The 21,622-nt window shown below is 44.2% G+C and overlaps 1 protein-coding gene across 1 annotated transcript in view; it reads left to right on the top strand.

Moving 5' to 3' along the window:
- The window catches only part of LOC104469264 (rap guanine nucleotide exchange factor 6-like), a 115,619-nt gene that overhangs the window by 34,049 nt on the left and 59,948 nt on the right, over positions 1-21,622 (top strand). The window contains 2 exon segments of the mRNA XM_010083713.1: positions 5,079-5,148; positions 9,249-9,392. Of these exon segments, the coding sequence (XP_010082015.1) occupies positions 5,079-5,148; positions 9,249-9,392 (214 nt within the window).

Below are 21,622 nucleotides of genomic sequence, written 5' to 3'. Positions count from 1 at the left end.
TGCCAGTTTTAATGCATTTTAGTATTTAGAAAGCTGGAAGGGTTTGTGTACTTAAAGAAATACTTTATTATATTCAAAATACATTATGTTGGAGCCTTTTCGAAGTAGCTTTGTAAAAGTAAGGTTTGTTATAACAGCTCCAGTGCCTTGAAGTTTTAATGCCTTTTAGTATTTTGGGGAGTGGGCACGAGTTGGAAATCTGGAGTGTTCTCACATCCCGAAGGCTCTCTCCAGCGACCAATTTCAACCCATCCCGTGTCAGGCAAGTCAAGCACATACTCGGGTGCCTGCAGGTTTAAGATTTCACGTTCGGCTCTGCAGTCATGGAGGGTTTTCTCTGCGTTAGGAAATCATGCTGCGGAAAGGGGACAGATGAAGCGAGCGGAGCAGCTGATCCCCAGAAGCGTGTTATTGCCGTTCCGGGCTTCGCCGTGTCGCTGCCTCCGGTCTGATCCCGTGGCCTGAACGCCCATTAGTGGCTGGTGTGTGATATCATGGCAGTTTAACTTGCATTCCTTTCTCACATGATGCAATTGCTTAAGCATTTTTAATTATGAATAGCAGTGAATCGGGAGGAAAACAAGGCTCCTTGCAAAGGAGGCATCCATAAATCAAGGATGAACAAAGCTGCCTTTGGAATGGGGAAGGCATTTTTTTCCCATGACAGTGTCGCAAGCCAGGGAGTGTGTGTCTGAAAATTAATGATGCAGATGTAATAGATGAATATTAAGTGACAGGAGGATACAATAAAATTATAAATAAAAACCAGTGTAATTGGGTTTATAATCCTGACTTTTCTGGGCTTCAAACAGTGGGAAGCTGTGGTGTTAAATTTAAGACCCTGTTAACATATGTGTGAGTCAATATACAGATCAAGCAATTTTAATTGTTGGATCTTTTAAAACTTAAATGTGTACCTTGGGTGGTATGTCCTCTGACATATTTTGTACTATATTGTGAGTAGATCTTACATTAGTTTCACGTTTTCTCATGCTTTCAGCGTTTGTATTAGTTTAAATTCTTCACTGCATTGTTTTTCCCGGTCTCTGCGTTCAAGCACCGAAGCGCAGGTACCATGCTGTACCCTAGTGAGGCTGTCCTGCTTCCCTTCCGCCTCTCGCCACCGACAACATCAAGAGGACGTACCGCTGAGGGAGGTGTTACGGCTGCAGAAGCTGCTGCGAGGGTTTGTGAGCAGAGGTGCTGCTGACCAGCTGGATGGGCTTGTGGGGTCGCACCTCCCCAGGGGACAAACCCGACCCGCGAGGGGACTCCCATGGCCACGGTCACCAGGGATTGGGGTGGTCCTATAAAGAGTTTGTTGTCACAGAAGTGGTCCTTCTCCTTTGGCAGCGTGCTCCGGACAAAGGCTTGCTCTCATCTTTCCAAACAGGATGCTGTCTCCTCCATTCCCAAAGCTTTGCTCACCGTAACCTTTTCCATTTCCAAATGTCCTCTTATGTTTTGATAGTGAAATCAATTCATCTTTGAAGCGTTTTCATACCTTCGTAAGTACCGTACTGTTAATTTTTTAAATGTAAAAATTAACTAGAAGATGGCAGGTTTAATACTAGACATGCCTAGCTGACTCCAAAACCTAATTATTCTGGCCTTTTACTGTCACAGTGCTTGTTATTAATTAATTTAATGCTTGAAATTATTTCTTTAAGAAAAAGAAGTGAGTAGCTGCAGATTCCCTAAAATTCCCATGCAGATGTTAACCATCACTTGAAGCAGAGTTGGATGACTCTGGGACTGCTGCTCCTCCTGCCTCCTCTCGCTTTCCCCTGGATGTGCACACACTCTGCTTCTGCCTGTTTTTAATTATTCCTGATGTATTTGCCTGAACTAGTTAAGACTCTTAATTTTGTGACAATAAACCGATAAAGTAAATATTTGAACTTTAATGTTGATTAATGGTCTTTAGTTAAAAAAAAAAAACAACTGTGACAAATTCTGTTACCCCCATCTGTCAGTTAGACAAATACGTGCACGTCTTTCCTTACGTATTTGCTAATGATATTTGCTTTGTGCCTGTTATTAGTGCTGGTGGATGTTACTACTGAAGAAAGAGTCTTCCCTGGTGAAAGGTTTCAGGGCTGAGTTTCTGTTCAGAATAAACATTTTGTTGTGTAATTTTACGAGGCAATTAGGAATGAACAGCGTTGTGAAGCCTTGGTTAAAATTGGCAGGTTGGTGAAATACACCGATGTCTCTTAAATGATAGAGAAGCCACACATTCGTGTCCTAGAGAAAAATATTAAATAAGTCATTAAGAAAGTTAAATTCCATGTTTCTAAAACACTGTGGGTATGTTAATGAAGAAGAAAGGTAAAAATTGGTATTTATAAAGCATGGTGCTGGTTATGGCTTGGGAAGAACCATCTGCTGCCTCCTCTTTTTGAAGGAGCTGTGTTGTGGGGCAATCGATAAAACATCCCATGGTGTGCACCGGGAAATAATTAAACTTGACCTGTTGACTGTAAATGTGAGTGGTTTATCTTTAGGATTGGAAGGGTGGGTTTTGTCTTTGGAACATAATCCTTTTCTGAGTGTTGGGTGGTTGTGAAGTGCTTGATGGACCAGAAATGATCGTGCCAAGCGCTGACCTTTGGTACAGCGGCGGTGTTCTTACTGTTTACTGCCATTACTTAATTAGCAAATGTTGCAACACAAGCAGAGAGGAGCTTGACAGGAGCTGAATTCCATGGATGTTTATGTAAAACAAAGCAAAAAGAAAACAAGCCTCCCTCAACCTCCAGTAGTTTGATAAATTGTTGTTATGCAATAAAAATACCACGCTTGAATAACCTGCGGCAGAAAATTGTAGCTTGTTCCCAACTACTGGGGGCATAGCAATAGCAGTAATATATTGTGATAAAACCCATAATGATTATTTCTGTTTTAAAAAGCTGCAAAAACTGAATCTTCCAGTTGCACATAATTTCTCTAGAATTTTGTTTAGAGGGGAAAAAAAATCTGTTTTCTTCAGCTTTCTATTGTATGGAATAGAATTAGAACTGTTTAACTGTTTTTTTGTTTTTTGGTGGGTTTTTTTTTTGGTGTTTTTTGGTTTTTGGTGGGGTTTTTTGGTGGGCTTTTTTTGGTTTTTTTTTTGGGGGGGGAGTTCAATTGCAAATGATGCCTTAGCAAAGTTGGTTTCACTTTGGTTGTTCGTTTATGGAAAAATCACAATTTGGAATTTCAGATCCCTTCGGATTATATTAAGTTTACGTGAAAAAACACTTTCCTGTATTTTCTAGACTAAATGAACTCAGATGTAATACTCGGAGGAGTTTGGCCGTTCTTTTTGGTATATTGCAGATACACAAGGCTGTCATGCCTGGATCACATGCTGTGTGGAACAAGCATGAAAGAAGGCATGAAGGTTTTAGCTCTGAGTTGCTTACTATAGAAGTGTGAAAATGCCAATTTTCCGTGTGAAACTTGGGCTTGTCTGGCCTGCCGTAGCGTGGGGTGAGAAAATTTCAGTTGTCATTTATGTGACTCCATGGCAATCATGTAATTTAAAGATTTTTTTTTTTTTTTCAGTAGAGTATTAGCAGAACAAAAACTTGCCAGTTCCATGCTCCTGTTCGTTGTAATACTTTATCCTCCCTGGATTACACTGATAATTTCTGTGCTGGGATAATCTGAAGCTTCACATGAATAACTTCACACTTGAGTTGCTGAAGTTCCTTCCCCGAAAATGCAGATATCCTAAAAATGTTCTTGTATGCTCCCCTGATATTTATGAGTCTCCAAATGTTCTCAGCAAAGTGCTGGTGTTTCAGGGGCTCTCTGCTGTAGAGGTGACCGTGGATGTAACTCAGATGTTTTGCGTGGCTGAAGTTTCGGGTGTCCTTCCCAAACATAACCCTCCTGCAAACAGATGGAGCTGACCCACTTGTTTAGGATTTGTCTTCTCACTTGTCTTGGCTTCCTTTGAATTCACACATTAATCCCTGCTCGGAGTTAGTTTATTCTTCAGTTATTTCACCTGCTGATCCGTGTTAAGACGTGGTTGCTGTTGAGAGCCCGGGTTTGTAACACAGCATCTACAGCTACTGAGCTGCTAATCCCCCCGCCACGCTGTTAATCGAGTAGATTTTTTTTTTTTCCTCCTTTGACATGTGTATAGGATCGCTTTCTCTTTTTTGCTGGAAGATCCATCACCCGCGGATCTGCCTGTGTGGTACCTTCTCCAGAGCCCGTTCCCCCACAGTCACCTCTGTTCTTGGATGTCCCGAAGGTTGTCACCTTTTAGAGTCGATCAGCTGAAGTGCCCCAGATGGCTTTTAGCCTCTTCCCTTAGTCATAGAGTCATAGAACAGTTTGGGTTGGAAAGGACCTTAGAGATCATCACGTTCCACCCCCCTGCCATGGGCAGGGACCCCTCCCACCAGCCCAGGTTGCCCAAAGCCTCATCCAGCCTGGCCTTGAACCCCTCCAGGGATGGGGCATCACTCTGTTATCACATTTTGTTGCATTTGAGTTTTTTCATGTTTTATAACCAGAACCCGTCACGTTGATGTGCTCCTTGTGATGATCCAAGGAGCAGCATAAAGACAGCTCACAAGCTAAGGCTCAGTTTCAGAGAAGAGCTTCTCTGTCCTGTTTGCTGGGAGGATGGAGGGGCAACATGGAATTGAGGGAACTGTCATGAAAAACGCTGTTTGCAAAGAAGTACCTAAGAATTTGTGGAATTTTTGTACATTTGTTTTTACAAAGCCTGTTTAATGCTTAATTAACACTTACAAATGTTTTCTTGTCAACACTGAAATGCATTGTGAGTGGTTTTGTGTATCTGCAAGTAATAATGAGTTTACAGAAGAACATCCTTTCTGCTTGGGCTTTACAGAGCAGGCTGTGGTGAGAGGTGTTGAGTTAACTCAAAATTATGATAATACTACTGTCTGGTTAGAATTTTTCACACAATAGTTTTTATCAATTTTTCTTTGTCCTTTTTTGTTTTTAAGGATATAACATGCATTGCTGCCAATTATTTTTAATGAAAAGGTAGAAGAGGCTGCTCATCTCATTATTTTTCATTTGCCTTTTTTCCCATCCCACTCTAGTTTTGGCAAGCAGTCTGGAGGAAAACGAGGATGCGAATGTATCATATTGGAGCCTTCAGAAATGATTGTGGTAAGACAGATTTTCTCAAATGTATTTAAATCTATTGCTGGTTTCAGCAAATTCTTTCTGTTTTAGAGCAGAAAGCTTATTGTAAAGTATTCTATCAAATTGCAGCGAAATTGCCTTGATTTCAATTATACCTATGGCTGCTATCGTAACAGCAATAGCTATGTAAATTTAATCTAGATGGGTAAATGATGATGATGATTAGGTCATTCTTTCTAAAATTATGCTTACTTGAGTTTCAAAAGCTACCAGTTATGGCTGGGTTGAGCGTTCCTGAGTCAGGCAACGATGGGCTGCTCTCTGGAATATTTGATTTGCATCCCCCCTCCCCATTTCATTGCTGCTTACCAGCCATGCCAGCGTGCTGGGGCTGGCAGGAGGGTCACTCCCAGCCTTTGCAGTTCCACACGGTGGGAAGGCTTTGAGGGAAGAGGAGAAGGAACATAGGAGTGCTCAGCCGAGCTTGAAGGATGAGGTTGTCATCACCCTTTTCCATGTCCAGCTTTCCTTTTGCTTCTTCTGAATGCTCACTGATGCTGCCAAGCTCATGCATGTAGATTACACATAGATATTATATAGACTGTCACTCAGCCCTTCCCAGGTTGGTGCACACGTACTGTCAGCAGCTGGAATACCGGGATTGTACCCTGGTGGTGCGGCTGGGGACTCAGAGTCTTTGGAGAAGCCAGCGCCGCATGTCAGCAACACCAAACACTGCTGGGTGGTCCTGGGGACAATGCACAGCCTGGACGACTGTCCCCTCTGTATTTCAAATCTCTTGAATTTTCTGTAATTACAGTTAAATGCCAATGAGAGTATAGAGACACTTGGAAGTATCTTAAATCCTTTCATGGAACTTACATTTTTTTTCTGTGGGAAAATCAGAAAATTAAAAGCACAAAGTTGTTTCTTCATTGTTTTTATGCTTGTGTTTTACAAGTACATGTAGCTAAAGGTACTATTAACTGTTGGGTTTCTAGGTAGGACTTCAAATGGGGTGAGAAAAAAGCATCAGTGTGGTGGCAGGTACCTTGCTAACAATCTGCACTGACACAAGGTGTACTGGAGTTTCATTTCCCTGATTAATTCTTATGAATTTATCTTAATTATTTTATTTTCTTTCTCCTTTTTTTTTTTTAAATTTGCGACACCCTAATGGAGTTTAATACATAATGAATATTAATCTTCAAGCAAAAGAATCAGCCACTTCAGTGTAGTTAAAGAACCCCATCGTCCTCCTCTGCTGGCTGCTATCCCCCCTGTTCCTTTTTAGCATGTGAGTCAGGTTTGTAGAGGGAATCCCCTGGGAACTGACCCATTTGAAAGGCCATAAAATGTGGTCAACTTCAGTTAATGAGGATAACAGATAGCATGTGAATGGGCATTGTAGCTCATATTTTTGGAGGCTGAACAATCTATTGAATTAATAATGGGTCTATTTATCACTTGAGAAAATGACCCGGAATCGTGGCGTATCTCAATGTACTGACGTCTCCTTTCTGGTGTTCCTTGGTGCTTTCATTTTTTTTCTTCTGATCTAAGCATAAGATTTCAGAAGAGCAGCATGATATTTGGAGGTGAAGAATATTTCATTGCTGGCACGGGCTGCAGGGTGAGATGGAGGACAGTCCTCCCATCCTCCTCGATTTTCACATGGCAGCAGGCGCTGGGGGTGAAGCTGGGTGGCTGGGAGCATTCTGCTCCTGCTGGTACTCAGGGCTGGTGACGTTAAACACCCATCATTAGAAACCAGCCAGTTAGTACGCTATTCCCAACTTCTTGTTACATATTGAAATAATACAAAGTCTGCGGGGCAGCAGTCTTCATTTCACCTGGCAGCCCGGTTCCCCCGCTGTCCGCCCTGGTCAGCTGCTGATGGTGCTGGTGGTGCTCAGCTGGAAGCTATAGAGTGTGCTGGTCTCTCCTGGGTTTCTGAATTTTGTTTTGTTTCTGTCAGCAGCAGTGATGCTGACCCAAGGGAGCTGGTGGTCTCGGTTTCTGAGCTCCCGTTAGCAGGTGGTTGTTTTGTGCTAACAAATAACATCTTTATGCTCACTTCTTGGTTTTCAGTTAGAATTGGGGAAGAAAAATAACTTCATCTTACGGTGAGTGCTTGTCATAGAGTCATAGATCATTTGAGTTGGAAAAGACCCTTAAGATCATCAGGTCCAACCATAAGCCTAACACTGCTGAGTCCACCTTTTCTTTAGTCTTAAAATTACCTATTCAGTTTGGGACTTCTTAATAATAAGGGTCTTTGGTACTGGAAAAGTCCCTGTCCAGCCACTTCGGCGAGCCCTTGGTGCCCGGGTCAGGCTGTTGTGTTAGAGGAGCTCAGCACTTGGTGTGGGTTCTGTGATCCTGTAAGACTGGTCCCAGAATAAAAAAGGAAATAATGCATTTATTGAAGTAGTTCATGTGCTATAGCAGATGTACAAAAATTAAAAATGAAATCAACATGGCTTTGGTTATTTAATAGAGTAACTGTACAAACCCAAACTTCCTTACTCCTGGAAGCCTTGTGTGTAATTTGAGAGCAACGTTATTACTAATTGGAAATCCATGTTTTATGCTAGGTGAAGAAGGGCTTCTGTATTCAGTGTGGTATTATTTTTTTATTACTCTATTTAAAAGGGGGTTTTTTTTGGTGTTTTTTTTTTTTTTTTTTAATCTGCCTGCGTGCCATGTATTTTTTTACATCCTTATACCACTGTGCTTACTGCTACTAGGTATCTCTGCTCATTGTCCTCTGCCTTTCCAAACAGGGAGTAAAAAATCTAGTGAAAAGTGTGGTTGCCCCGTGCTAGGGTAATTCTGCTTTTCTGCTTTCTTTTTGGATAGCACTGTGGTGTGAGGTTCACTCTTCTTTTTTTGACTATTGTGTCTTTAACTGATGTTGTCAAAGTATGTTTTTGTCTGTGGAATTAAGAATAGCCCCCAAGGCAAGCTGAGCTGCTTGCACCTTCCTCTGGCCTCCGGTAGACTTAGCTGTTTGGAAAAAGCAGTGTGGAAAGTAGCTGTCATCGTGCCTTTGTGATGGTTTTGGTATTTTGGTTACTTCCTTGTTCCCGTCCGTTAGTCTTTCTGGTTCTCATTCCGTTATACCTTTTGAATTTTGATTTTGAGATAATTTACCCAAGTATGTGAAGTGTGGGCTGCATGAGACCCCACATGTAGGTTCTTCTCCTGTTCCAGTACTCAAGTTTTACGTTGAGGATTTTCAAGTGAAATTTTGGGAAGGAGGAAAAAAAAAAAAAATAATTGAGGCCAGCAGAAAACTCCTATAGAGTGAATGTATTGTAGGGGAGGTTGCAGCCTATTTGCATGCATGTCTGTTCTGCTTCCTGCTAGGAGATATTTTTCCAAAACATGAAAAGGAAATGGGAAAGGATGGGATTGCTTTTTATAGAAAAAAGGAGTTGTAACTAGCGAGATAAAAAGGTTTTTGTGGGCTTTGACTAACAAGATAAACTTATCTTATTTTTAATGTTTAGTTGCAAATAATATTTAGCATCAAGATATGAATCAAGTTTCAGTTGTTTCTTCATAATCTGCTGGAAGAGATTAAAGTCAGGATGACATAGGGGTGAAGTAGGTATTTATAAAAAGCTGGAATATTTAAAGTTGTTCAGCTGTGACTGGTGCTAGAAATAAGTTACTCTTTTAAAAACTACACCACTACATGTAGGATGTAATTCAGTGCTTTTACCAGGTTGTAAATACTCAAATAGTAACTTCAGTGTTGAAGATAGACTTGAAGCGAGCAGAGCCTAGCTCGTGTTGTACGATACGTGTGGGCGCAGAAGGATTTCTGCTGGTGAGTGACATTGTTTAGAGCATACGTGTGCCTTTTTTACTTTTTTTTTTTTAAAAAAAAACCCTGTTTCCTGGAAGGAAACTGTGGCCTCCGGCTCATTGTAATAACGTAGTTCTGAGACATGCAGCCGTGGTTCTCCGAAACGTCTGCAGTCGTTTTCTCAAGAAAAGTTTAACTGCTCTGAACTGATGGTTGTTCCTTCCTCATGAGCTTCATACGGCTCCACCGGCTTTCAGCGCTATGGAAGAACTGGATGTTTAACCAGGAGCCTGAACATGTGTTTCAGGTGGAGAACTCCAAAGACAATGAGGAAAACATCTTGCAAAGAGAAGTCCCGCTCAGGCAGTCCCGGCGGAGGTTTCGGAAGATCAACCAGAGGGGCGAGCGTCAGACCATCACGGACAACGTGGATGCCAGCAGTTACTTGTCGGTGAGTCTGCCCTCGGGTCTCCTCGGCGTCGCGCCATCTGCGTGGCTGGCTGGCGTTTGTTCTATTGAGAAAAGCTGGTGAGGTGATACAGTCCATGTCTGTCGTTTTTGAGAGCACTTGTTTCTTGGTGGGGGGCAGTGGAGTGCTTTGGATTTGAACATGATGAAAAGAATTTTATTGGTTTAGGGGTTTGCGGTTGAGACCTATAAATAAGTCTTAACGTGTTTGTTGGATGGAGAAATGGTCATTCTTGGTTTTTTTAGGGTGTGTTGTTTTTTTTTTATTTTCTTTTAACCTGGAGTTCTTTTGGCAAGATGTAGGGATTGGTGGTTTTCTTTTTTTTTTTTTTTTTTTTTTTTTAATAAATTTGAACTATGGTTTGGAATTGAGTCAATAACGAATGCAGTTCAATACAGTGTTAACACTATCGTACTTGGCCGTGTTTGCGTGCTTAAAAATAGTGTAGTGGTAGTTCAAGCATCAAAAAGAGTAACGGCAACTCATTTGCTAGTCTGAAATACCATCACAGACTATATAATCCGTGCTGTGCGAAGGCACGTACAGCTGTGGTTTCAAGGCCGCAATGCTTTATGAATGTTTCTCTTTACCATTATTTTTCACATATGAACTTCCTCCGTCGTAGCAGGATATACATGTCATCTAGACAGATTATTTCATTGAAAATAATTCTTGTGGATAATTTGAAAAATCAAAGGTTAAAAACCAGTGCTAATGTTGAAGTACACGAACCTTGCGGAGTCTTTGTGCCCAGAAAAGAAAAAAACAAATTGAATTTTTCCTCTTTTTTCCCCCGTCTTCCTTTTCATCCCCCCAAAAGGTACAAAGCTTCTCTTCAAAATACCCGATGTGCACAGTTAGCTATGAACTTAAAAGATTTCCTCTGTTTGAGAATGAACCGCTGGTTTTCTGGCCCCTTGGAAGCTGTTGCGTCGCAGGGGGTGATTTGAGCCTCTCCGCAGCATCAGCGTCTCTGAGTAGAGGTTGCGTTGGAGTTTGTCTTGTAAACAGAAGAGCTCTTGTTGTTGTGACAGGAAGAGAATATGCTGCTTGGAGTTTAACGTCCTCTGCCATCAAGATTTGTCGCATATGTTGGATTTTATCATTAGTAGGTCGTCTGAAGTAGGTATTGAGAAATGAGGTCTGGGATCCTCGTGCTTTGGGCAGTCGCGCGTAAGGCTTTGTTAGGAATTAAATTCCAATCTGTGTATGACAAAATCTCTCTCTCGGTGTTTCTGTGACATGGAATAAGCACACAGAAAACAATTCTCAGACTTCAGTGCTTGGAGGAAGAGAACCCCAGGAACAGCGGAGGCAGATGCTGCCTGCACAGCTTGCTCCGAGGGCTGCAGGAGAAGGGACTCTGGCATCTCTGGTCTAACAAAGACCGAGTTCTATGGCTTCCTGAACGGTTTTGGAGGTTTTCAGTGATTGATGAAAGGAATCGGTGTGGTGCACTCGCAAGATTGTGACTAGTTGACAAGTTATGTCCTCATTAGGATTTTTCTTTGTGTTGGTTTATTTATTTCAAGGGACGCACGCGTGTGTCTGCACATACAGTTTAATGTTGCAAATCTGGTGGCTTCCTCAGATTTATGAATACATACATTTTGATCAGCAGTTGATGGGAAAATGGTATGAACGTCATAAAGCAACAGCATATTCCTAAACCTGCTTTTATGTCCGTTAATGAGGAACATACACCACGAGTCCTGACACCGCTGGTAGGTGTTTTCCTGGCTGAGCGGGTGCTAAGTGGCGAGGAGTCAACAAGCACCTCTCTGATGGAAAATCTGCAAGCTGTTGGGTTTGCAGCAGCCGGAATTGAAATACCATTCCTTGCTTTGTAGACTGTGAGCTCCTAATTGGAAAGTGTCATACTTGCAGTACTTGGTGTAGCGAGAAGTAATTTGTAACTCACCGGATGACTAGGGAATCAAAACACGGTAACCAGCTGCCTGCTTGACAAGTAAATAAAAATTGGGTGCCTGTGTTTTTCTGTATAATCTGATAAAATAATGACTTTTTCTGCGGTATGGTTTGTTCTGTGCTTGGGTTTAACTCTTACCTGTATGGGTCTGCTCCTACGTGGCCGTTGGTTCCCAATGGTGTTCAAAGCTGACCCCTCGTATCAGTCCCTGTGCGAATGGGCAGGGTGAGGAGCAGGGGTTTTGAATAAAACTTTTATTTGATAAGAACTTGCATTCATGTTTTTTGCCAGAGTGGGAAAACTGTTTACAGACTCCCCAGCTGATTTCCTCTCTGGCGTAATAACGCTAATGAATAAAGCAGGGTTGGATGTCACCCCCCAGCCTGTGGGGGAGTGCTCTGAGGGATGCTGCGTGCAGCCTGATGGATCCGCTTGCTCGGGGGGCTGGGGGCTGGCCAGCCGGGCTGCTGGGGGGATGGTGGAGCACTCAGCGTGATGCTGTTTACCGTTTTTAAATGCCTCGTCTCTCAGATGCGGGTGGTTTTCTGCTTTCTGAAGAAAACTTAGGTCCTGTAGGTATCAAGCTTCGCTGTTGATTTATCCCAGCTCAGGACTTTTCCTTTCAGGGTTAAACAGAAAATTTCTTGTGTTTGTTTTTAGGGGGAATTATCTGTGCAATCTGCAGTAACTCCTTAAAACGGAAATTACTGTGTTAAATATACTATGGTTAGTGTTTATGATGAAGGTTAATCTCTGTTTTTGTTACACATTACCCACTAGGTTGTGACCTGAGCTTGCATCTGCTTCTTGCTTGGAGCTCCCCGCTTTTCATTGCGGGAACTCGTTCCAGAGAGATCCCTGCGACTGGCCGTGAAATGACCATTTGTATGCAGATTTTTAAAGTTATATTTTAAATGATGGTTACCATCTTTGAAGCTCTTCCTTTCTCTTGTGTCTCTTAAGTGAAAGTGCCCTGCTACTTAATTTAATTGTATATCTTCAGGATAGTTGACATTCAAATTTTTGTGGCTATCTTAATTTTTTTTTTTTTTCCCCTTGGATGAACTGCTGTTAAAAGTGGATCATCTCTTTGCTCCTTTGGTGAAGGAGCCACCATCTAGACTCCTTTACATTTTTGTGGTTCATAGAGCAAGATTGTTTCACGAGAGCACTTGCCTCCTGCAGAATAAGTATTTAAAGTTGGGGTGGTGGTGGGTTTTTTTCCTTCCAGTAACATACAGTGAACATATGGTGACAGTGTTCTTCTCGCTCAGACTGCACAGGTTTATATTTCTGTTTATGCCTTCAGAGTGCATAACGATGTGAATTTGTTCTCGCTATACATATGCAATAGAGATGTGGGACGGGCTCTCGTTGGTGAGAGGGGAGCAGGCTGGGGTTTGGTCCCTGGCTGGGGTGCCCAGTAGCGGTGTCACGGTTCTGCCGGCTCTGGGCTTTCCCTTCTGCAGCAGAGCCAGCCACCAGCATCTGGGGGATGAGTGTGTCTTTGGCCAAACACTAAAATATTTTTTTTCAGGATGCAAACTAGCACTGCTGGCCGTGAAGTGACGAAGGAGGCGGCTCTGTCGTGGTGGGTGACATCCAAGGCGAAGGCTGCGGTGGCACCCTGGGCACGTGTGGCCGGCTGGCTACCTGGGGTGGGTCTGAGCATCCCCCAAGTCCGTGGGGTCTCTGTCCCTGTGCATGTCTGGCCTCCCTCCCCTTTTTCATTTTTGTCACTTGATAACTCTGTGTCTTGTATGTCACCCCCACGGTGACATCTTTTTCATTTTTGTCACTTGATAACTCTGCGTCTTCCATGTCACCCCCACGGTGACACCCTGAGTGGGGGGGAAGGGGGGCTGGAGTCATTTGGAGAAAGCTCTTGCTCAGACTTAGTGGGTTAGAAAGAACTGTGCCGTTGGTGTTAACTGGGCTTGGTCTTCCTTCGGATCTTATTTGTGGGTATGACCGCCTGTCTTTGTGTAAGAGTCCAGCCGGGACCCACGGCCATGCAGCAGGGCATTACCCCAGCTCAGATAAATACTTGGTCCTTTCTACTTCTTGGTCTAGTTCTCAGCCCAATAACTAATGCAACTGTATTTTTTTTAATTATGGAAGAAAAAAGTAATTGCGGTGATCTTTGTTCAACTATATCCTGAACTTTTGTGGCCATGCAGCAGGAACTTAAAAAACTAGACTAGCTGGATGTAGGAAAAAAGGTTTAGTGGTAGTTCTGGTGCTTTGTAAAAGTTAAATTGCTGTCTTGATCTTGCATCAAGCAATTAGAAAATAAATGGTTAAAGTATTCATCTTCACAATTAAAAAAGAAAACCTTAGGTAGTAACTTTTGCACTTATATCTCTTGCAAGACCAAACGAGATGTAACAATTTGATAACAAAATTCTAAGTGACCTTCAAACACGTAAACTCAAATTGTTTTTTCATTTGAATAAGATTTTTTCTGATTTATTACCTAAATACATTTTTGACAGTTCTTTTCTCTCTGAATTTTTGAAATGAAGAATATTTGTATTCCTAAAAGTAGTAAATGTATGATGTGATGCATATTTCCATGGAGTTGTGGCAACATTTTGAATTCTTTCAATTGTCAGTTCATTGTAGAACAGAATAAAGAGATCGGTGCCAGACTTTTAGTAGTAATCCTCTTTCAGAGATGCAAATTTACTTTTTTTTTTTTTTAAACTCTTGTAAGAAGATGATGAGGTTTAAAAGATTTATTGTATTATAAAGGTTTACGGACAGTATCTTAATACTTGCATCATGTAAAAATTTTCCTGGAGCCTTGTGGAAAGCATTTATCTTCAGAGAAGTCTGTCGCTGAGGACTGCTTGAGTGGCAAGTTTCTTGTTCTTTGATCATCACTTCATGTAATCCTGTCAGAGGCTGGAGTTAGCGAAGGGGATCTCACAGCTGTAGGAATTGAAGTCACATTTCAATATAGCGGATCAAACCCATTAGGTTCTTCACCGTCGCTAATCCCTTCCCTTTTAGATGCTATAAAACACTGTGGGTCTTTTATCATCTATTTTAACTACCAGGTACGTTTGCTGAAATAGAACCTGTTATTGATCTAAACCAGCTAAATCCCAGTCACAGCATGCCTGCAGCTGCCTTGGGTTAAACTGGGATGCGGCGCTGGCTGGCAGCTGGTGGTTTGGAACACGGGCTGATTTTTGTGAGGCTGGGGCTGAGATCACTTGTTCTCGAGCTGGAGGATGATTGTCTTTGCAGCTCATTGCTTTTTGATGTGTTTTTATCTCTACACTTCCTCTTTTTGACTCTTTTTAAAAAACGCTTGGCAGAGCTTTAGCTCTATTAACTAACGAATCAGAAGAAAATTTGTGTCTTGCTGAAGTCCCTGAGCCTTGCTGGGTAATTAGTGAGTACAGAAACTTGTTGATAGCTTTCTGGAGGTGTCGTTGTGATGCAAAGAGATAATGCAAGTTCCTTTTTGCAACATGAGGATTTTCTCTGGTCTAATCTCCGTCTGAAATTTCGCATGGCGTGGGTCCGATCCCAGCTCGCGGGTCCTTTGTGCTGGGAGCAGCAGCATGTGCAGGGAGCTCCATCAGCAGGCTGCGGGGCAGGACCAGCCCTCCCTTAGAGCCCGCTGGCGCGGTCGCTCGTTTGCAGCTCTGCTGAACTGCTGCCGTTTGAAGTGTTTTTCTTCTGCAATTAAAAAGAAGCTGCGTCTGCAGCGCGTTCACTTCCTGAGCAGACAGCTTGGGGTTTGGTGTGGCTTGCACCGGGGCGGGCGCAGCACCCGGCACCCAGGGGCGGAGGAGAGGAGGGGAATGCACCCGGCTGGAGACCCCTGGCTTTCTGGAAACAAAAATTACTGTTAGGCTGGGCTTTGGGGTGGGAGAAGGGGCTGGGGATGATGTCAGAGTTGAGCAGCTCAACTCTGACATCATTCATTAACAAATTATGTCAGAGGTGTCTGCTTCCCTGGCTAGACGCAGCGTCACTGGCGGAGCTGGGGACAAGCTCCTGCTGGGTCCGTCGTGGGAACCTGCGCTCTGCTTCCCTGGCTAGACGCAGCGTCACCGGCGGAGCTGGGGACAAGCTCCGGCTGGGTCCTGCTGGGTCCGTCGTGGGAACCCGCACTCAGCATCTCCAGCTCGCCCTGGTCCGCCGAGACGGCTGCTCCGGGGCACTTCCCTTCGCTTTTGGAAGCAAGGGGAAAATTGCCAACTGCGCGTTCGCTCATATTTTATTTTACGTATCGATTCTGTCTGCTTGTTGGGTCAGCAGTGTTGCTGTCAAGGGCTCCTTGAAAGTCTGGCGCTGGTGATGGTGGTCATGAACAAAACACCAATCCTCCAAGTGTGCCATGCATTAAAATGCTTCCTAGGAATGTCCGTAGACACTGGGGTTTCCCAAACCAGTTAAGGGTATGCGGTTTCCAGAGAGTAATGACTTGGCTAGGCTAGGCACAAAATAAGAAAATACTTACCGAAAATGCTTCCTTTCTAGTAAAATCTGTGTTTTTCAGATTAAAATATTATTTTTTAAAAATAACAATATATGCAGCATGTAGACTCCGATTTACCCATAATTAAAGTGGTTGTAATGATTCAAAACTCAGGATTTTCCCTGCAGATTGTACGGACCTGACAAGCAGATGATATATATACTGTGAGTTACGGAAATCACTGTGGTTCGGGGGTGATGTGCAGCTCTTTAACGGCGTTTAAGAGTGATGCACAAGTGAAACTCCATCAGACTGAAACCAGGGAGGGTTTATTTTCAGCGGGCACCTGTATTTCCTCCACTCTGGCTGCTGGCAGTGGTGCCCAGCCCTTCTCGTTGTCCCGTGGGAGAGCGCGTGGTATGGCCAATTTTTTGCCGTGTTGGGATGCGGCATCATCCCCCTGAGGACGGACAGACATCCTCCTGAGGACGGACAGACAGACATCTTCCTGCTCTGCCAGTTTCCATCCTGGAACAAGACCCCGACGTGCTGTTGGAGGAGCTGCACTGAGGTTGCTCACAGGGCTGGCTTACCCGTCTTTGCCCTTTCATACAAACGAAGAAGCCGCATATTTTTTGCCACGTGGACATATACGTATTCTGCCAACTCCTTTCAAGAAGTTTCCTTTTTTATTTTTTTCTGTGTGTTTTTGTTTTTCTACTTACCAGTGCTTACACCATCATTTTCAGCTCTTCTATTCTTTTCTTCCCTTTTTTAAACCTTTCTCCATCTCGTGTAAGCTGAGCTTTTGGTTGTTCAGCTGCTCCCCCCCCGGGTGTTGGTGGCAGCCGGGTGCTGGTCGGCCCCAGGACCGATACCACCCCAGCAGCAGGTTTGTGTGTTACCCCCCGGCGCAGCAGAGCAGCAGAACCGCCCGTGGCTGGGGGGTAGTTCAAGAAAAACTTGGGGATGTTGTTACACTTATTTCCTCCTGGCAGTCCAAACACATCCGTGTTTTCACAACCCAGCACACTGAGCAGGAAGCCTGGAGCTGTTTGGAAGTGAATCCTGAGCACGGTCTGTCCTTCGCAGGGAAACCTCCCCGCTCCGCTAACTGGGACTGAACTGGAGAGGTGCTCAGACCTTGACCCAAGCTGGTGCTGCCAGGGCTCTGGGGGGCACATGGTGGTGTGCCTGGTGTTGCTCCATGGCAGAAGAACCTTTCAAAAATTCTACATATTTTGCAAATTAAAATACACAAGAAATAAAAATTCATGTCATTATTAATGTGCTCTGCCCATGACAATCAGTTATCTGCTTCTTCCTTCTCCTTTCGCTGCCTGGACAAATTTACACCGTGGTAGAAATTAACTCAGTTCCTTGGAAAATGCCTGAGAAAATATTTTATGTAGCACGTTCAGTGTGTTAATCTCTGTTTTGATGGACCCTAAGGGATTGGGTGGCAGTTCCAAAGTCATTAATTCTTTATAAGCAGCCTCTTATGCAAACTAGATTGAGAATGATGTGTAAGGGCTGTGCCCGCTGCTCCTAGTTGTATCCTGTCACTCAGGTGGTTAGTAGTGACAAGCGGTGCTCTGCTCCCAAGAAAAACATTTCAGTCTTTTTGGGGACTTCAAAACCTTCTGTGCATGAGTTGAGGTTCTTTGTCAGCTCCTTCTTTTTAACGTTATTGTTTCAGTCTTTTGCAATGACATATTGAGTGGCTCCGTGTAGGAAACCGAGAGGGTAGTAGCCAGCAAGCTGGTTGCCTGCGTGCGGGGAGATGGTAGCATGCACGGATCTGGTTTTTTTATTTCCTCTCTTCCATCTGGGCTGTTTCTGTTCAATATGCTGTACTGAAGCGTGGCAGCCTGGTTGTGTTCTCATTTGTAGCCAACTCAACCTTGCACTTGGGTTGAGGTTTCTCGTGCGTTAGGGAGAGGTAGTCGTGGGAAGGGTCACTTGGTATTTCAGTCTGAAGAGTTGTAAGTTTGAGTCATTGTCACCTAACACTGCAGATTTCTTTAAAGGACTGTGATGCTGTTGTCTTCAGCTTTGTGTTCAAGTTAAGATGGTTTTCTAATTTAGAATATGGAAATGTGCCTCAACTCAGCCGTGTTCTTCGGAAGCCTTCTGGACCGAGTTAGGGACTGAGAATATCCTGAGCAGTTTTCAGTTAAAGTCACCATCGGAGAATGTCGGTGCATAACGCAAGCGTTTGGACACCCTGTTTTCCTCGAAAAACTTGGCGTGAAAACCACAATCTGTATGAGAGAAGAGCTAGAAGAATGTCTTTGGTTTGGCATAGAATCGCTGTCTAATGGCATTTAACAGCATTTGTAATTTCACATTTGATACGTGGAAACTTTCTTAATGGGGATATATTTGACAGATGAAATACCTGAAATCGTTGATGAAATGGAGTCTCTGGCTAAATGGGATGATCACTGTCGCTTAATTCCTTGGTGATACTTGGTTCTTGCAAGTCCGAGTTGCGCTCTGTTGCTGAGTGTTAGAGTTTCTTGTTCTTACACGAATAAGTTTTGGTTTGAGGTAATGCAGCCACATTGCTTGTATGTTCTTTATTATTTTGATGTAGTTTCCTTTAAAGTTTGTGGTTTGTCAGCTTGGACCGTAGGTGACGGCATGTGGCCCATCCGTTACTTTGTCCGTTAAGATCAGTTTCTTGGGGGGGGAGAGTAACCGGGCTTCTGCTGCTGCGGTGCTGGCGGTGGAGGGAGGGATCCTGAACGACGCTGGGGAGAAATTTCCAAGAGCACACTCTGCTTTTGTTTTTAAAGGCGATAAAGGCTGGATCATAGCTCAGGCTGTGCTGCTGGCTCTGGGGACGGCTCATTCCTCTGTGTGAAGTTACACCTGAGCCCAGGCAGGTCTGTTGGCGTAGACTCAGGGTGTGGACAAGCAGTGTGGTGCTGCCAGACACGGGGCTGTTCTGGGGAAATCATGTTCATGAGATGGTACGCCTGAGGTGGTGCTCATGGCACATGGACTCCTCCGGCTGGATGCCCTGGCCACTGGTAAATGCGTGTTGGCTGGTCAACATCACTTCTGCTTAGAGGGAAATTTTGAAATTTGGGAGAAGGAGTCAGATCCCTCTCCCCATCCTGTTTTCAGGCTTCCAGTTTGGTGTTAATCCTCAAGAAAAGTGACAGAAGAAATATTAGAAGTGGAATTTTAATGATTTTTTTTTTTTAAACTTCTGTGGAGTTAAAGTATTATTCTCAAGGTCATTTACTTTTCCTTGTGGGGGGTGTGCTGGTCCCTTTTGTTCTAAAGAGTCTGAATCTCCTCGTTCTAACTCGAGGTACAGTTTTTATAAAGGAGGAAAGAAAAAGCGGTATTTTGCGTAGGCTTTCATATCAGCTTTTTGGGGATGGAAATGAATATATCCGTTGTTGGGTGTCGCAATTTCCAGACATGACACTCTGAGTGGCTTCCTGGGTGGGTGACAGCTGAGGACATCACGGCCGGGTCCGTGGTAGGTTCGGGCTGTGACTTTGAGACCAGATGGAGGCAATGTTGAGGTGAGCAAAATTCTGAACGTGTCTGGGACATTTTGCTGGGGGATGTCAGAGATGTCATCCTTTCGGTATCTCTGGGTGGATTCAGCCCCCCAAACCAGCCCTTCTGGGGCGGGTGTCCCCTCCTGCTCCTCACCAGGGATTTTTGGGTTGCGTACCTTCCCAGACTTCCCCACCCCTTGCCGAAATGAGATGGCAGGAAGGAAGGGAGGAGCCTGATATGAATCATCTCGGTTCAAACCGTAGAAATGAACTTTTTGTTTGAGTCTGTAGCAGAGGGGGCTTCCCCCTTCCCCCCGTGCCGGCGCTGTCCCTGTTTGCGATGCCGATCATGCCGCTGCCCGGCTCTGCAGAGAGCGTCTGCACCACCAGCCACGGATCTGCAGAGAGAGCTGTCATTTATAAACCTATTTAAGAAAGTATTATAAACCATATAAATCTGAATCGCTGCAAATAGAAGATGACCTTTCCGGGCTTAACACAGCAGCTGAAAAAAGATGGTCGGGGTGGTGCGAAAGCGATGGAGAAATTGAATCCATGGTGCCTTTTTATTGTTCCTTCTGTATTGCTGCTGCTATATTTAGAAGCTTACATCACTTCGGGGATGATGACAGTCTCTGCCCTCCCTCTCCCGCTCCCTCCCGCTCTCCCTCACTCCTTCCCTTAGGATGGATTGTGTTTTCATACTGCTTATGAGTCCTACAGATCTTTCGGTAGGATTTTTCTACAGCCTGTTAGTAAGCGCTGCCATGGCAAGCGATGTACGTAAGGATGCGGTGGCAGCACAGAATGTCACCCTGAAGGGGAACAGGAGCCCGCGGTGCTGCTTTCCCTGCCTCCGCTCTAAAGAGGGTCAGGAACAGGGTGGAGAGTTGCATTTGTATTTTTTTTTTCTTCTTTTTTCCTTTAAACCCGAATTCCTGAGAAGCCCTAATGAGGAGCTAAGCTTGCCATGAGAGCACAATGATTCATTTAAGATGCTGAAGTTAAATGGCGGGGAGGGATCGCAGCAGCATGCCAGGGATGCTGAATCCAGCAAGCTGTGCCAGCGTAGCAGGGGCTGCATCCAGCCCGCGCCGCAGCTGGCTCTGCATCCTGCACCCCGTGCTCCCCATCGCCGACGCTTTCAGAAAGATTTAAAGTCCTCAAATAGATTGAAATAACCTCTTGGTGCAGGTGCCATTAATGCTAAAATATTTCTGCATTACGGCTGCAGTGTTTGGCAATTCCCACTTGCAAAACTGTATTAAAATGAATTATTTTAACCTGAAACATCTTTGCCCGAGTCTGGGAGATGACGGATTGCTCTCCAAGCAGCTGCTCTCCTTCCCCAGCCCCCACCGTAGGCTTGCCGTGAGGATGCTCCCTTAGCCGCTGTACTCAGGAGGAGGGGAACAAATCGGGGTACGAGCGCTGGTGCAGGGGGACGGGGCAGGGGACAGCGTGCCAGCGCTCCTGGCTCTGAGGACAAAAGGACAGAAGTCAGCAAGCCCAGCCCTGAGAGCCAAGCCCCTCGCTGGCACGCCGGCGGCTTCTGCCTTTTCAGCCAGTGCCATGGGGGCTTTGAGATCCTCGTCCTCCCCACCGGCGCTGCACAATGGGCTTTTCTTTCTCTGATTGATCAAGAAGAAGCAGCGCTGCCTGACGGGTACCTTCTGCGGTCAGCCACTGCTTTTGCAGAACTTCAATCTGTGCTGCCCTTCAGTAAGAGCAGGCTCTAATCCTCCTGAACTGAACCTGCATTTAAATTATAAAAGGCCTTACTGTCCTTCTAAAAACATCCCATTTTTCAGTGACTTACTCTTGTTGGACACTTAGAACATGCAGATTTATTTGACAGTGGGGAGGATTCACGTAGCATCCTGGGAGGATAAAGGGAGTGATGCGTAGAAATGTATGGAGTGATATTGCAAGCACGGAAGGAAATCAGTGTTAAGAAACAAAGACCACCTTTAATTCGAGAAAGAAGTTGGTTTTTTTTTTCTTCATATTCTCTGAAAACTTGAAATCTGGCTTAAAATGAGACCAGCGATTTACTGTTTGTGGTTCTGCCTGATGCTGCAGTTCTGCACAAGTGTTCTGATTGTGATCACTATGGAGCAGCCTTTGTATCAGATTTTTTTTTTTCCATCTCTGAGTTGCTCTAGTTTTGAGATTTATCATTAAACAGACGATTTATAAAAAACTTACAGCCTCGTGCTGCAGGGAGCTGGGGCTGCAGAAATCCATGTGTTTAAAAAAAAAAAAAAAGGAAAAAATAAAGAAGGGGAGAAAAAAATAGAAATGAGAGTGGGGGGATGCC

This window comes from Pterocles gutturalis, unplaced genomic scaffold (genome assembly GCF_000699245.1).
Source record: "Pterocles gutturalis isolate BGI_N339 unplaced genomic scaffold, ASM69924v1 scaffold4395, whole genome shotgun sequence".
In the NCBI taxonomy this organism is placed as follows: domain Eukaryota; kingdom Metazoa; phylum Chordata; class Aves; order Pterocliformes; family Pteroclidae; genus Pterocles; species Pterocles gutturalis.
Note: the sequence above shows the minus strand (reverse complement) of the source record. Positions and strands in the feature narration are given on the sequence as shown.